Below are 17,019 nucleotides of genomic sequence, written 5' to 3' on the forward strand. Positions count from 1 at the left end.
TGCTGGAAAAAAGAGTATCCGGAGTAAAGCACCGACCAGCGGCGATAAACTGGCAACTGATTCACATGGAATCAAACTCACGACCCAGAGGTGGAGGGCTTGATATAACGTGCCACCGCGGCTCCTCATGGACAAATGGACAAGGTAGTGTGTTAGGTATATTATAATAATGTGTATTGTATGTTTGGTCTCGCGGTTTTTTCCTCCCCATAATAAATTCATTTCAAATTGCATCTGAAAAAAGCCATTGGTTAAATGTATCCAAACGCAAGATTTTTATCAATTTATCGATAAACTAAACGTAATACTAGAATATTTTAAGTATGCATACTAACAACATAAAATACATTCCCAATCCAATTGAAAAGTAAACATTATTAAAAGAAAGTTTTTTCCCTCACATAAGACACCAACATGTGAACCCTTCTAAAATATTGCTTTAGCATATATGAAGGCATCTCTCATCACGTGAAGGAAACTATATTCCTGAGCGAAATACAGAGTAATTAAAACATTCATATTTTAGGCGATAAGCTATTACTTAAGCATTGATGTCATTTTATACTCTATTTGATAAAATAAAGTATGTTTAAATGTAACATTATAGTGGTTTTTCAAGGGATTATTATTTCCGAATCAATACGCAACGTCAATGTCTCTATTGTGACGTCACGATAACGTCGGCGTTTCGCGCCATTCTCGGATTTTTTTTTCATAGTGGTATGCAAAAAAATATTGGCCAATCAAAAAGACAGATTTGGTATGAAAACAAAGAGAAATTAATTATTGCGGTTTGAAAGTTTGCTTTAATCACTGGTTTCTTTCCTCCAATGACTTTCTTTCCGCTTTGTATACAATAAGTATTGTAATTTGTGACATTCTACAGATCTTTGACACAGTTGATTTTCTTTTCACGAGTTTCACTTTTAATTTTATCAAATATTATTTCATCAAAGAAATTGAATTGAACAACAAGCAATTCCACTGTATTTTTTTTCTCCAAGTAACAATGATAATAGGCAGATGATTCAACAAAAATAGTGATTTTGCTTCCTCTGTTACCGAATTGTGATAGAGAAATCATTCCTTCTTCATGTTTTTCTGCCGCCTTCAAATGGCCGTATCTGATATAATGATATTGACAAACACATCTCTATACAAATAAGTGATGTTGTCCGTTCCTTCCGTCATAAACTGGAATAAAATCAACTTTGCATTTATTTGTAATTACCATACAAAAATCATCTTATTTTACAGTTTGTTTTCATGTTGCTTTCCTCCCCTGCGAGATGGTATTCATGACATCATGAATATTCATGAATGATTCATAAACTTTCAAGAATATTAGCAGATTGTGGTTCATGAACAAAGTTCATGAATATTTATCAAATGACTCTCATGAACTCTTCATGAAGTTTTATGAAGTCCATGAAGCATTCATGATTGTTTATGATCAATGTATCAAGAATTGTATCATGATTGATATTCATCAAAATTCTTCAAAATGGATGAAAATGTTTCATTCACTTTCAAGAATTTTATTTAATATCAGTTATGCATAAAACTTAATGAATGATTCTTGACATGCTATTTATTCATTTTGATGAATTTTAATGGATATTCACCTAAGTCACACGACTTGTCACATGACCACATGAGTCACATGACTTCTATAAATATTTCCCGCCAAAGCAGTCACAATCCAGAATGGCTGCTGAATTTGCTGGTGTGTGGAAGGGGAAACATTATTCATCTTAAAATGGAAGTTTTGGCACATTAGTGAACGGATTATTCCATTCCTGGATTTCTTTAAGCACAGATTACAACTTTTAATAAGTTTTGATTTATCTGCATTTCTTTTTCAACATGAAAGTGTTGCACACTAATATTGCTACAGTGATTATGCAAAGATGTTGGTTTGTGAAATTTTGTCAAATGTTATTGAATTAAATTGCCCATATAAACTATCATGTTTTACATCTATAGGTCTATTTTGGACATATACTAATTTACTTAGAATGTATTATGATACTGCGTATCACTGAAAACATATTTTGTTAGCATTTATCTGAGCCAGTATGAAAATATAATGAATACAGTAAACTGTTGGTGATTTCATGGTAAACTCTTCTGATGTTATATACTAATATATGGATAATACCTATTGTCATCAGAATTTGTTTCATCAAATACTGAATTGATTCCAATAAAATTGTCATTGGTTAGATAGAAAATTTCAATTCTGGACCCCCAGTAGAGTTTATAAAAATTCAGATGCTTCTGACTCCAACTTCCATTCATTAAATTCATGAACACAACTCAAGTTCCTGAATATTCATGAATTGTTCCAGTTCACGAAGTTTCATGAATATTCATGAATTGTTTGTGCAAACTGCTGCGAGTTGTAGTTCATGAATAACTCATGAATTATCACGAATAAACATTCATGATTATTCATGATGGTTTTAAGTTCATGAATATTCTTAAAATATTCACGAACTTTTTATGAATTTTCATGAGAGGGTTGTTCATGAATATTCATGATTTCATGAATAAGAGGAATTCATGAACGTTCATGAATTCATGAATGAAAGGATTAATGAATGTTCATGAAATATTGTTTCCTAAATTATTCATGAAGTTTTGAGTTCATGAATTGCATGAAAATATTCATGAATAATTGGAGAATATTGAGGAATTTTTCATGGATATTTCATGTATTCATGAATGCTAATGAATTATTCATCAACGTCTCGCAGGTGCTGTGTTGCTTTATGTCTTAATTTAAGAATATTTTGTGCGTAAAACGTTCCACACATCATCAGAAAACTATATGACGGATTATGTAGATGCATTACAGTTTCACATGTTTATTATTTATACGGGTGGCATAGTTTGGATGATGTCAGGTCTAGTGCACAGGGGTTTTAGCAATTTGCAAATCAATATACATGTACATATATGTATTACAAAATATCAAGTATGTAAACTCTGCGGTAGACATTTTTTTAAATAGTGTTTTTTGTTTGTTTTGTTTTTTAAATAAACGGATTCTTTATGCCAGTAAAGCATATTTCACCTTAGAAATAAGAATTTGATATTTCGAGTGCTTGGTGAATGAAATTGACCAAGTTTTGCCCTAAAAAAATAGAAAGTATATGAAAACTAGACGAGGTAGACATTTCCTTGACCGCTTTAATTATCGTCTCACCTCTAATGAATACCTCAATTACCCATCCTTGATATTCCAGGGGTTTCGATCACTTACGATCAAATCTACTTTGACAGACGACACTCTTTATGAAATCATCCGATAGTTTATGGGATATAAGCAAAATTGTAAACATAATGAAATTAGGTCCCTGACGAATGTATTATTGTAGAGTAGTACTCATTCGATAAGTCTTTATGTTCTCATTGTTTCGCATTTTTTATATCCATTATCATTTTTCGAGTTTATCAATACCAATATAGTTAATAACCAGAAATATGATGGCTAGCTCCGGTCATATCGCACTGCTGCGAAATGTTAGAAATGTGGAGACTGTCTTATAAAACAGAAATGTTGTGTTTTGCACGAACTTTATCAACTTATTGATTTTCGTTGCATACATCTGCGTGTTCCTGTAGATATATTCTACAGATATGATAATATTCATATTTATGTATAAATTGAATTGAATATCTCATGATGAGCAGCGAAATTGCAGACATGTTTTATTTTTTGTTTTTTAATAGTTTAACTCCATCACAAGGATATTCTATATTTATTTATTCTAAATAAATAAATAAATAAATAAATAAATAAATAAAAATAGATAGATAAATAGATAGATAAATTAATAAGCAATAAAATAGTATATATATAAATAAATATGTAATAAAATAAGCATGTCAATAAATAAATAAATAAATAAATGAAAAGATAAATAAATAAATAATAAAACAAACATATAAAGAAAGAAAGAAGAACGATAAATCCCAGTCAGTTAGAAAGTACCAAAAGGTTCAAAATATATACGATGTTTTGACTACATTTGTATAATGCTAAATGGAAAAACTATAACAAAACATTGATAATACATAATGTTACACGCAAATATTGCTTTCGCATCGCGATCAAGGATTTAGCAATACATTTACAAGAGCAAACATTTCCTTGGATGTACATGTAGGCTATCTTCTTCACATTCTCTAATTATGAAATAAACATGTATGTGTCGATGTGTAGAAAGATCAAAATGTTTCTTTCTTTAAAGTGAATCTCGATTTAATTATTGGAATACACTGGCAATGTTTTTGTTATAGAGGGATCATGATCATCCATTTTGTTTTGTTTTATTCCGTTCTGAAATTGGCCAATTTTTATTATAAAATTGTAAACTAGATTATTTCCTCTGTCAAAATAAGTCTAAAAAGAATTTCAAAATGTCCTTCCACATTTTACATCTACATGTATTGCCCATCCCATATATTAAACATGAAAAAATGATGCATCGTGAATATGCAAGCAGCAGGTTCCGAAACATTCCCCTCTCTATGAAATCTTCTGCCCTAAAGAGGATTCACAGAAATCTGTTTTTCATTTGATTCTATGGTCCTCAGAGCATACATTGCATTGGTGAAATCAATAAATATAGGAACGCCTCTCAATATTGTTTTTTTCATGATCAGCACACTAAAGATCATAATTTATAAACATGAATTATATCCATATCGTTGTATTGAACAAGAACATGTAAATGAAATATTACAATGCATCATTCATAGCAAGAGAGTCAGCATTTTATGATAAACTCATGTAATTACACTTCAAGGCTAATACGTTTGGATGGTGTCAATATTTATTACAAATTTACCCACATTTACCTCCCTTTAAACACTCTTGTTACATGGAGTCTATAGCAAATACTTTAGAGACTCGAGTTGGCCTATATCTTTAAAAAAATCTTTGAAACGTACGACTGTTTTGAGTTTTTATTTTACATATTAATTTGAGTGTCTTGGTTGAACAAATACGAATCTTAATATTTCTTTTACCAGAGTAATGTAAATATAATAAATTGACCGCATCAAAAAGCCATTGTCTACTGAATTATATCAGAAAGTATATATAATGTAAATTTTCGTCAAGATAAGCCCACGGAACCCCGACGTTCTAAATAAGCCATATCATCCGTCTCACCGCGCTTAGTATTGTCGAAAATGTCATCTACTTTAACATTTACTCCTCAGAACAGTTACAATCGTGGGGATCCTTAACGAGAAGTAATACACTAGGCTTGCTCATTGTTGAAAACAGTTTGATGACATTATGGTTACACTGGAAAACACACACACACACACACAAAACGTATAAAACTAATGTTCACTTTTGAATCTTCGTGCGATTATCAAAGCGTCTTGTTGTAAGTAAATATCTACGCCGTCATTGACAATAAATGCCAAAGTTTCAGTTCGTTCATTGATGTTGCATCTTTAATCTTGCAATGTTCACTCGATAATTCAGTTTCAATGTCTTCAAATCACGAAAAAGCTGTTCGGCATTAAAATAAATTGTATTTCATGCTTGAAATGTGATGTTATGTGTAAAATATAAATCTAGTCACACGGATAAAATCACCATTTCTTACTCTAAGGACATGGCAGATCTGTTTCAGGTCTGTGAATAATATTCTGAGCTTCGTTGTAGATGACTTAGGATATCTTCATTAGGTCGGGAATATCCCCATCACATTCATTTAGATAAAGAAAGCGTCCTTCATGTAATAGGTATCTGCGATATAATGTCAATCATGTAGGATGTGTTTTTGATATACTAGAACCATGGCACGCTTTCCCGACACATTTCCGAAGAGTTTCCCAGACTGTTGGCAAATCTGCCACGATTACTAAACCAAGTATGACACATATGATGGCCGATCCCACATATCCTACTATGGAGGCTGATTCCCTCTGGTCCCCAGCAGATGTCTTCCGTCGAATGAAGGACGACAGGGATGACTTATTCACCGATAGTTCACTTTTTAGTTTAGCCACAGCTAATTGTAGTTCTTCTAGTGTCATATTCACTATCATGTTTTTCCCCAAACGCGCACATCTGCATGTACAATCTGCAACCATGAACAGAAATATAAGATGATGTGATTCAATCATGCCTGTAAATAGCATCTTGATTGGCTTAAACTTTATCATCAACCCATAAAAGGAAAAAAAAGATTTAATTTCATTTCCATTTTATTTATTTTTTTATTAAATCAAAAGATTCAATTTAGATCAGGCGGCAAGCGAATCCTATATACGCCCTATCCACATAATTACACATTATCAGAGACATATTTTTAAAAGCATAATTGCACTTGTCTGGGAGATTTTATATCTTTTGTGTTTGGCTGCTACAACTGGATAATGGTTTCATAGAAAAAAATCAGTTTTCAATGGATTTGGAATATGGATAGTATATTAAATAAGTTTTATAAGGATTTTTTTGAACAGCTTTTTGTTATGTTCAGGAGATTAATACATAAATATGCATGTATACTCTCATCATAAACCGCTTTGGGTATATAAATAGAGTACACTCAAATGTTTATCATGTATCTTCATAGCATAAGATTGCTATTCACGTTAATCCTAAAATAAAAACACATATTAAAGAGTGAAACGTAATTTAATGGGTCTGCCATGATAAATCAAACAACCTGAGGGTTTTGAGATTTATAAGACAGTAAAAAAATAATGATCGCTTTTTTATTCTTACAAATATGGATTTTGCATTTCTACGATTTGGCAGATTTTCAACAGATCATTAATATATCATATTATCGTTTCAACTTCTCTAAATTGATCTATTCCGTCATTGCATATTACAGAGTAAGCTCCCTTGCGTGTAGGTATTGATTGTTACGTCATTATTTTGTGACCGCAATTCACGTCGTTTTCACTGAAACGTATGACGTTACGCTCCCAAACACACGACGTCACGATCAATTCCTACCTGCAAGGGCAGATAACTATGAAATGTGAAAATTTGGAATAATTAATGAAGTTGTATAGAGAATGATTTAGGACTTAATATTTCTAACATGATTTATAACGATGATAAGGTTTCTTTACGAACACCTTCATGCGAGTTATCACCCATCAAGTGCAATTTTAACATAAACGATACATGTTAACATATTTGCTTTTTACATCGAATGTAAATATACATATTACAGTATGTTATTCCCTTATTACTCTTTTGTTTTTAACTTCGTCTCGATATTTAAAAGTGTGTTTAAGTTTATACATATAAAACAAATAATTGTGTGAAAACGCATGTGCCGTAGTTTCAGAGTTACAGATCAAGATGAGAATACTTTAAAAACCATAGAATATTAACATCATTTGATAACAAAAATACTTACAATATAGATTGAAGTACAAATAAGAACAGAAAATCATTTTGGCTGTACTGTCAAAATATTTACAGTGATATGGGTATATACAATCAGACCATGAAGCCAAGTTGTGGTCTTTAATTTCATTTCACATTTTTACAGTGTTATTAGTAATTGTAAAGTGACTACCGCAGATGGGTTTTCATCCTTAACATGCATAAAAAACACAAAAAAAAAAGGAATGTTTAACTGCATAAATTCTGTGTTGAAACTAATGTTCATAGGGCATCATGCATGCTTATATGTGCCTTTGAATGACTTTCATCAACCGTAAGGGTTTATTAGGTTACTTCACACGCATGCATTTTTGTTCGCTCAATTATGACACTTTCAAATTTTTGTGTTAGCCTGGTTATAATTCATATGTTTTTTGTATTTATTATACGCGCATGGACATTCAATACTATTTTACTTTTCTGGATTGACTATTTCAATTAATTTTAATATCGTATGGCTTTGAAGTCAGGAGTCACTCTCTGTCATCTTCAGAAGAAGTCTCTTATATTACCACAAGCCCTCCATTTTCGGATCGCAAGTTGGAATCCCATGTGAGGCAGTTACCAGGTACTGAACGTTGACGATGGTTTTTTTAATTAACTTTCTTAGAAATTATCACATAATTAACGTAATGCCTCTTTGACTGAATCACGAACGATACAAGTAAAATCGATATAATTTTGTATCAAGAAAATTATGTTCCTAAAGTCGAATCATTGGTAATAATATGATTACATAACGTATTGTCAGAAATAATGTATTTTTATTTATTGTTAAAGGTTGTCAAGTGCATTTAATTTACCAAATTGACGGGTAAAAATCGATAAGGTTACTGTGTAAATAATTGGGTTATTGATAAAATGGCTTTTATCATGCTTTATAGATTAATGCACTTATTGTGGTCCTGATGATATGATTTTGAATATTGTATCGCCAACTGACGGTCAATAGTAATACATGTGTACCCTTGGGCTCTTTCCTGCTATCAGTTTTCTCTCTACGTGTTAGGACTAACTTAGCGTACTAAATAAACTGATTATGGCAGTTAATCTTGTGATTTGAATGTGACGTCATACTGAAACGAAGAAAGTCTATAAAAGCTATTATCTCAGTTTTTTTGTTTTGTATATGGTTAAAAAAGAATCGTTTCCTACCTATTAATCGTACACAGGAGTAGGAAGACTAATAGAATCTTACATGGGCCTGTAAGTATCAGGTGGACAGGGATATCTCAACCCGAGTGAAAGATTTTGGCCTGGCATCCCGAGGGATGCCGAGGGTTAATGGTCAAAATATTTCACAGGGGTTGATATATCCTTGTCCAACTGATAGACCCATGTAATATTTTTTTTCTCATACTTTAACGAAACATTATGAAAATGCAGTCATATAGTAATATTTCTAAAGCACCGCCTTCATAGGAACGTCGGAATGCGTCATGATTAATGACGTCGTCGACAATAGTCACCGCATGTAATGATGACGTCTAGTCATGGTCTAGCGCGTGTGGGCTGTCTTTTCCTTCCCCGGCAAAAGACAGGGTTATTTTTTCTCTAAAAACTGCTGGATAACCCTGTCAAGTACGGGATAAAGTTCACACCCGCTGGATAATTACGTGACGTCATCAATATATACGACGTACATTATCTATGACGTCATCCATTTTGACGCATAACGATGTTCCTGTGATGATGGCGCGATGGAAACATTGTTAAAACAACTGATAGTTATCCAATCTTTTATAAAAGATAAAAAAAAATCAAATATTTCAACTCTCGTACACTATTTTGGCAAGTTAACACTTGGCATGCCTCGTGCTGGCTATGCAAAATCACTGTCCACTTAACAGCCCTAAGATTCTATTAGTATTTTGTCGAATTTTGCTGTCGATACTCACCAAATTCGTTAGTTGACTGCTGCTTCGAAGCATTTGTATTCGGTGGAATATACGGATCTGAAAAAGAAGAAAAACAGGATAATCACTTTAAAAAAATTGGAAACATTTACGGTTTATTTCCGGATATCACTCATCATTGGATATTATTTGATAAAGTATCAGTATACATATATACATGTATATATAAATGCATATAAGCACAAGGAAAGGTGATCAACTCTTCCAAGAAAGTGATAATAAACTGTTATATGTTATTAAGAGTCATATAATTACGTTGGCATAGACATATATCGATACGAGGCAAGTGTAAAAAGGCGAAGCATTTACAAACTGCAAATAACATGCCGAAGCTGTCTTGGAAAAACAAATTGACAGTAAAAAAGATCGATCTTGAATATTCCTTTTTTGCATATTGCATAGGTATCTCCCTTTTGGCTAGGTATCGATTGTGAAGTCATTTTCTCCACAAAAAGAGATTACATTACACTTATAAGACGTCACAATATTACCTACCCACACGGGTAGAAAACTCTGTACTATCAAAATAATCTTCTGCAGTATGCAAATGCAGAATAGAATTGATAAATATATAACAAAATATTTCATTCAATCAGCATTGTCAAGTTACCTAATTTACCGGTAATTGCATTTTAGCCTCTGTTTTTATTAAGTTAATTGAAAAAATATACACTTACAGGCTTCTTTTTCACAAATAACATGAAACATTTGGTCACAGTTGACATCATGCCAGGTACCAATAATTTTCGAAGCTACACAATTTTCAGTTAAGAAATTCGGCTCTTGATTACCCCAGGCCTCGTTCATGTAGTTCTACAAATATAAAATGTATAAATTATGTATATGTACGGACAAAAGTGTTCTTCTTTATATGTAAGCACATATATATTCAACATTTTCTACATTGTCAGTACTAAAAACAGTAGATGTATACTGCAATGTATAATACATGTACTATACGACTTAAATTTTAATGGAGGATGCATTTATTTCGAAAATTGTATGCTTAATTCTGTCGGACTATATTTATATGCCTATTCTTTTTCATTTCAAATACATATATTTCATCGTAAGATGGTGATACTCTTTCATGTTACATATGTACGTACTATGAACGATAAATGAATCGACCTTTAAAATATATGTTTTGATATAAAATGATAAAATTAATGTAATAATTTTTCATATTTTTTCGCAATACTTTTACACGTGGTTATTGTTTTTTTAATAATATCTTTTAATATATGTAGTAGGTGTAATTTCAACAATGCAAATGCTAGCTGCAGGATAAACATAAAACTAAAAAAAGTCTGATGGATTATCTGTCTTGCTACATATTGCGGTCATTAAGTATTGAATGTATCGTTGCTCAGATGTAACTCTATATGTAGTTTTGATTTCGATGAATTCGTTTATTCCATCATTCATACATTTTTTCCTCCATTAAAACAGTGAGTGTTGGCTGAGATCTTAGGAAAGCACATAGAAAACAGTAAGTAGGTGGAATCTTACAAAACAAAATAGATATTGAATCAATAAGGATAAGTTATAATATAACAATGATAAATAAGCTATATAATTCACAAGATCAGTCGTAATATTAACAAGAGAGAGAAACCAAAACCTTATTCATTGAATTGTCAGCAAATATGCATTTTCAACAAAACCATGACAATCGTTAGTAAATGAACATATAGACAGACAGCCATAATAAAGGACTGCACAAATCGGTTCACTTGGGCCGCCACTCAAGAAGTTGGCGATGTGGTTTAATACTTCAGCAAATAAAACTGATAGTTTTAAAGATTTTTTTTCTGGTTGACCTTACCACAGTTCCGTCCCTCCAATATAAAATGTCTTCCTTATAAGGTCTTGCTGCGATCCAGAAATTTACCGATGAAAAATCGGACATTTGTACTGAAAATATGATAATGTAAATAGTATGGAATATACATGTATTGTTATGTTATTGCGATATCATACAAAACCTGTGTGTACAATACATAAACCGCGAAACCTGTGTGTACAATACATAAACCGGTGTACAATACATAAACCGGTTTATGATCCGACTATACTCATATTTTTGTGTTATATATCAATAAAACAAAAAGTGTATGCATATTAAATCCTTATGCATCTGCTATACATAATCTCTTCAAACTTTTATATTCATTGAGCTTCGAGGTTTTCTTTTCTTTGAAATTATTTCGCCGTTGATTCAGCCAGTCAGAAGCGACATTACAATCGGCAATGTCATTGTTCAGTTATGGACTTATAAAAAACATTCCGTCGGTACATAGTTAACTCCCTTGAGTACTCAGAATACCGTCTATAGACTCGTTGTTTTGTATATGACTTTCTACTACACTCCTTTTCAATTACGTTTACAAGTCAATTTGACTAACTCATGAAAGCTTAAATTAGTTTTAAAAAATCGAATGTGTTCATTGAACGAAGAATAATATTTACTGATGTAAGAGAGACTAATTAGCGATCGGAAACCATGGATATCATATAATTCCTAAAAATTCTCTCTCTTTTATTATGTATTGATAAATGCCGCGGTTAATGTGTTATGCAAGGGAGGCTTCTACTCCATGTCCAAGCTTTAAGAGATATCCTTGCAAAATATTACCTTAAACTCATTTTTTAGATGTCCTTTGTCACTTTATCATTGACTTATATGAGATCGAGTAAAGTGGCTCTTTAATTGCAGTTACACATCATTTACTACAGGACAATAATTATAACATTACATGGATATATGCTGAAAGACTATTAGAGACCAACAAAATACCTCGATTTAAACAAGGTCATCAATTTAAAAACAGGTTCGCAATAACGGGTTTAACACCTGTAATGAGATAATTGGTACCTCTAAGGAAATTGCCGATTCCTGTTGTCATATGCACCAGGTGGGCTGGTATCCCCAAACAGGACGAGACCGCGTGACTCCAGGAGTATCTTGGATATGTAGATCGGTAGTGAAACAAGCACGCCGATTTGTTGTAACTATATATATTATCGTCTAAAAAGCCGGCTCTATTTAAACTTGTATCAGAACAACTTCTTGAGGCTGTAAATAAAATTGGTAAATGCCATTGAAGTTATCTGATAAAAACGCGTAAGATTTATTTTTCAATAATCACCAAGACCATTAACAGGTTATTAAAGATGCTCCAGCGCTGTCAAATGGCATGTTTTCTCTATCAAAAACAGGAGCAGACGAATAAGTATTTATCTCCAATTACAAAAGTTACTTACTTTACACCATTACATTATTGCAAAGTTTGAGCTTCTAATTTTATTTTAAGACAAGAAATGATTAATTACGTTCCGAAAAAAAATTTGTGGCACTATGTCCGATATGCAATGATTTACTGATTGCATATGCACCTAAAGCAAAATTAGAATATATACACGATTGAATACCAATTATTGTTCAAATGGTGAGTATCGTTTTTGTTCTGTCGGCGGTGGAGCATCTTTAAATTCAAACGACCATATATTGTGCGGATAATTTAAGTATATGTAAATTATATATCATGTAATACATATGCATAATATGACAATTAAAGTAAAAACAGTCAAAACGAAACGAACAATAAGAACGTAAATAAACAAATATAAAAAAAACCAGTAAATTAGACACACGTCAGGAATACGACAGGAATCGAGATTTGGTACCTACCTTGGCATATATACCCGCCTGGCCCACTATTACAATTATGGTCATGCGTTGCACCATTTTGATAGTAGACACATGCCGAAAATCCATCATTAGGCTCATTTGGGGACCAATTAAGATCCAGATCCTGGATTTCATACGAAAATAATGATTTAAAAAAGAGAGAGAGAGAAAGAGAGAGAGAGAGCACTAGACCACTAAACAGATGTCGTATTGTCATGAAATTGATAGACCGTACTGTTCATTCAGGCCTTTATTCTAATACTGATCCCGGCAAACAGTTTACAACGAGTGAGTAAACGACGATCTTTTATTGATAAAGGAGGAATGTCAATATAGCATTCTGACGGCCATGACCGATAAGCATTATGTTTTGCTTACAGATACGTGAAGGTATGGACATCATGATATGACATATGATTAAGGTCAGGTCGGAGTCCCTTGTGAGTTATGGGGGTTAAACAGAAGGGACAATTTTCTGTTTTGTCCAGTTATGCAAATGCTATTTTTGAATGGGTTTTCATGAAATATAATGCATTTATATGTTGAAAATAAAATAGACAGGAAAAATTTAACTTAGTATAAAAAATAGGTCACAGTGACCTAATTTTGTAAATTGTCAATTATGCAAGAATGATGTTCATCTGGCACCATAATATCCAAGAAAAATGCTATATATATATATTATCATATTGCATCGAGCAACATTATTAAAAATATTATAAAATTAGGCAAAGAATACAATGGGTGAGTTGGGATTGGGGAGGGGGAGAATTGGGGGGAGGTGGAGATTTAATTTTTAAAACTTTAATAATAGATATCGGTCATGGCCGCTAGAGGGCCCAAATTGACACTACTCCATTGCCAGACTTTCATCATATGCATCCAGTAGCTTATTTTGTTTATGATTGTTATTTCATTAATATTGACACGATGATGCAATATAAGCATTAGTACAATGCTGAGATTGATTTTAGGACAATGAAAACAGCAACCGTCTGTGGACTAATAAGGTATAACACAATAGGAAAACAGTCGTTAATGATTTCATCTTCTTGCATATCAATTATCTATATCTAGATAAGGTAGATTGATAGATTCAGTTTGTTAACCCTGACTTTGGGGTTGTGAGAACAATGACATTATAATTTAATCCAGAAAAATTGTACTCATTAATCGATGATCATTGACTTTGGATGTGATTGTTAGTTATGGTAGATAAAATCCGATAGGGAATTTACTTAACTACTGTACCTTATAATGATTTCATCTTTTGTGTGTTAGAGTAATTTTTTTTTATTTCGGAATAGTCAAAAACAGTTTTCGGCTTTACGTTTTTCAACTTATTTTATATATCTAAAACATGAAAGTGCATTGTAATAAATTATTTTGAAACTTTTATTCACTTGTAGAACTGCTACATGTTACTGGATATTTTCAATAAAAATGCATACGATTTCTCGGTATATCATTTGAATGTTTTTAGAAATTCTTGGTTTACGTAAAGTTTTCGATTTGACATCGTTAGCATAGCTACGGAATTTAGTCGCTAAGAGTTCTACCTCTCAGACATGATAATACTTACGATATTTTCATTTGGGTTCCTGTATGTATACGTCTCATTACGATTTAAGCCAATCCAGTATAAAGAATAGGTGCCGAGGAAAATGGTAGAAGCCGTCACTGAAAAATGAACATCCAAAAATGACATGTTTTGAGGATTGACTGGGCAAATCTTAACCAAAGATCTTTCTGTATTTTTCTCTTCTGCCTTTTTTGACTTATTGTTTTGATTTTATGTTTTCATTTTTAACACTGGTTTTACTTTGAATATTTAAGTAATTAAGTTTGTTCACTCACAAAAACCTATATTGTTATTGCTTTTGTATTGAATTCGTATGATTACTACCATAGTATTTGCATCAGTTGTACCCAAAAGGACACAATTTAAAGATGCTCCACCGCTGACAAATGGTATTTTTCATCAAAGAACAGCAGCAGATGGTTTAGTATTTTTCTTCAGTTACAAAAGTTACTTTCGTCTAATTTTACCTCAAGTTAAAAATATGGTAATAATTAATTGCATCCCGAAAACAATCCGTGGCACTATATCCTATATGGAAGAAGTACTGATTGCGCATGCACCCAAGGCAAAATAAATTATTTTATTGCTATTTATTGTGTTAATTAGACATATATATACACGATTAAACACACCAATTCTTGTTCAAATTATGAATATCATTTATGCTCTGTCGGTGATGGAGCATCTTATATGGTATCATTGACATTCATACATACTTGCAAGGTACGTGTTAAGTTCTATGTACTTGATTTGTACCAGTGACGCATTCAGACTATCACAAAAAGATGTCGCGTCTGCCCAACTCTTAGGTTCTGCGTGGAAGAGAAAACAGGTACCGTTTCTGTAATACCACCCGTGATCACAGGGTCCTATAAAATACATAAATGGCGATAACCTAAATAAATACAATGCTATAAAAGAAAATGTATATAATCTGAAATGATAGAACTAGGAATATTCTGCTGTGTGTTTTGGAAATAAAACATAACATTCATAAACATCTATCATACATCAAGGAGTAACACGATGAAGGCATATCGCTGACTCAAATCTACACGCTCTATTGAATTGCTAACAATACAGGACAGGGTGAATTATAAAAAACTAATATACATCAACAACAAAAATATTGAATGAAGTCGACATCAAACACATAAAAAAACTATATAAAGGAACAAAATTCCTTCAAAAGTCTTTTGCGTACATTTCCATATCTATAATGAAATAACTTATCTAAAACCAAAATTATTGATGCTCGAAATGGTTAACAAAAGAAAAGAAGAAAAAGCCTATAGACTTGTTTACTTACCCGGAAAACTCATCGCCATCCAGCCATTTAAACAAAACACCATGCACAAAGCAATCGATACATCATGAAGCATCATTGTAGTGGTTGGTTGATCAGTTACCCTGAAAAAACGACAGCACATCAGCAATGATTACTGATACATCATATAAAGCATTGGTTTCAGAGCCGATGCAAATTTTCATATCAGTATAATTTTTATGGAAAGGACTAGCATCGACTTAGCCTACTGTCTAATCCTATTTTTGATATAAAACCTATCATTTTGTGAACAAATGAATATGTTTGTGTGTATTGACATTGTCCCTTATTACTGTTCGTATCATATTATGTAATCGTCTTAGTTTTGTGTGTCTTGATAAAGGGGTAGATCGCCACGAAAATTTGACAATTTTTTTGTCCACACGGTTGGAATTACGTCTTTGTCCCATGTTTATTTACATTAAAATGTTTTTGAAATATAGATTTAAAACCTGCCTTCATTTCTCATATAATCTAAAAAAACACACCGACACAATAATTGGATGAGCCTGTTCTCTGAAAGCCACTATAGAATTGACCGTTCCCTATGAGAAGCAAGGCTCGAATGACTTTTATCTCCACGTGACTGCCTATCCTTACAGTACTTGCATGAATATCTTCTGCGACCTGTCAAAAGACCGCGACACTACTCATTAATATGCATGAGCATCAACCTAATTAGATTCCTGCTATACTCTCGAAACGCAGGAAAAATTATATTATCACAAAGGAACACTTTATATCATTTATACAAAAACATACATATTGAAAAAATATTTCTTTTGATATGAAATACGAATAAATACAAGCGAGAAAATGATCTAAAACAATAAAGAAATTTAAAACATAATTTGATGACAATACCTATTAGATATCGGAGACTTGTCGTGTATATAGATAAAATCGAGATTAAAATTCGAATGAAAAAGGTATTTAACAAAATTCCTTCGCGAAACAGATTGGTTGGTTGATCTCAACATAATTGTTCATACGATGACGGTACATTTTATAAGGCCGCTGTATATAACAAACCAACTGATTTTCGCGCCGACATAATTTCAC

General features: G+C 32.3%; 1 protein-coding gene across 1 annotated transcript; it reads right to left on the reverse strand.

Moving 5' to 3' along the window:
- Positions 1 to 4,737: 4,737 nt before the first annotated feature.
- LOC138326809 (secretory phospholipase A2 receptor-like) lies at positions 4,738 to 16,236 on the reverse strand. Its single transcript, XM_069272809.1, has 9 exons — positions 15,940 to 16,236; positions 15,347 to 15,499; positions 14,631 to 14,728; positions 13,049 to 13,172; positions 12,233 to 12,433; positions 11,183 to 11,271; positions 10,032 to 10,167; positions 9,337 to 9,393; positions 4,738 to 6,113 (listed from the first exon to the last, which is right to left on the reverse strand). Exons 1-9 carry the CDS (start codon positions 16,058 to 16,060, stop codon positions 5,794 to 5,796), a joined length of 1,299 nt encoding a protein of 432 aa, XP_069128910.1. The 5' UTR covers positions 16,061 to 16,236; the 3' UTR covers positions 4,738 to 5,793.
- Between the last annotated feature and the right edge of the window lie 783 nt (positions 16,237 to 17,019).

Source organism: Argopecten irradians, chromosome 7, assembly GCF_041381155.1.
Source record: "Argopecten irradians isolate NY chromosome 7, Ai_NY, whole genome shotgun sequence".
Lineage (NCBI taxonomy): Eukaryota > Metazoa > Mollusca > Bivalvia > Pectinida > Pectinidae > Argopecten > Argopecten irradians.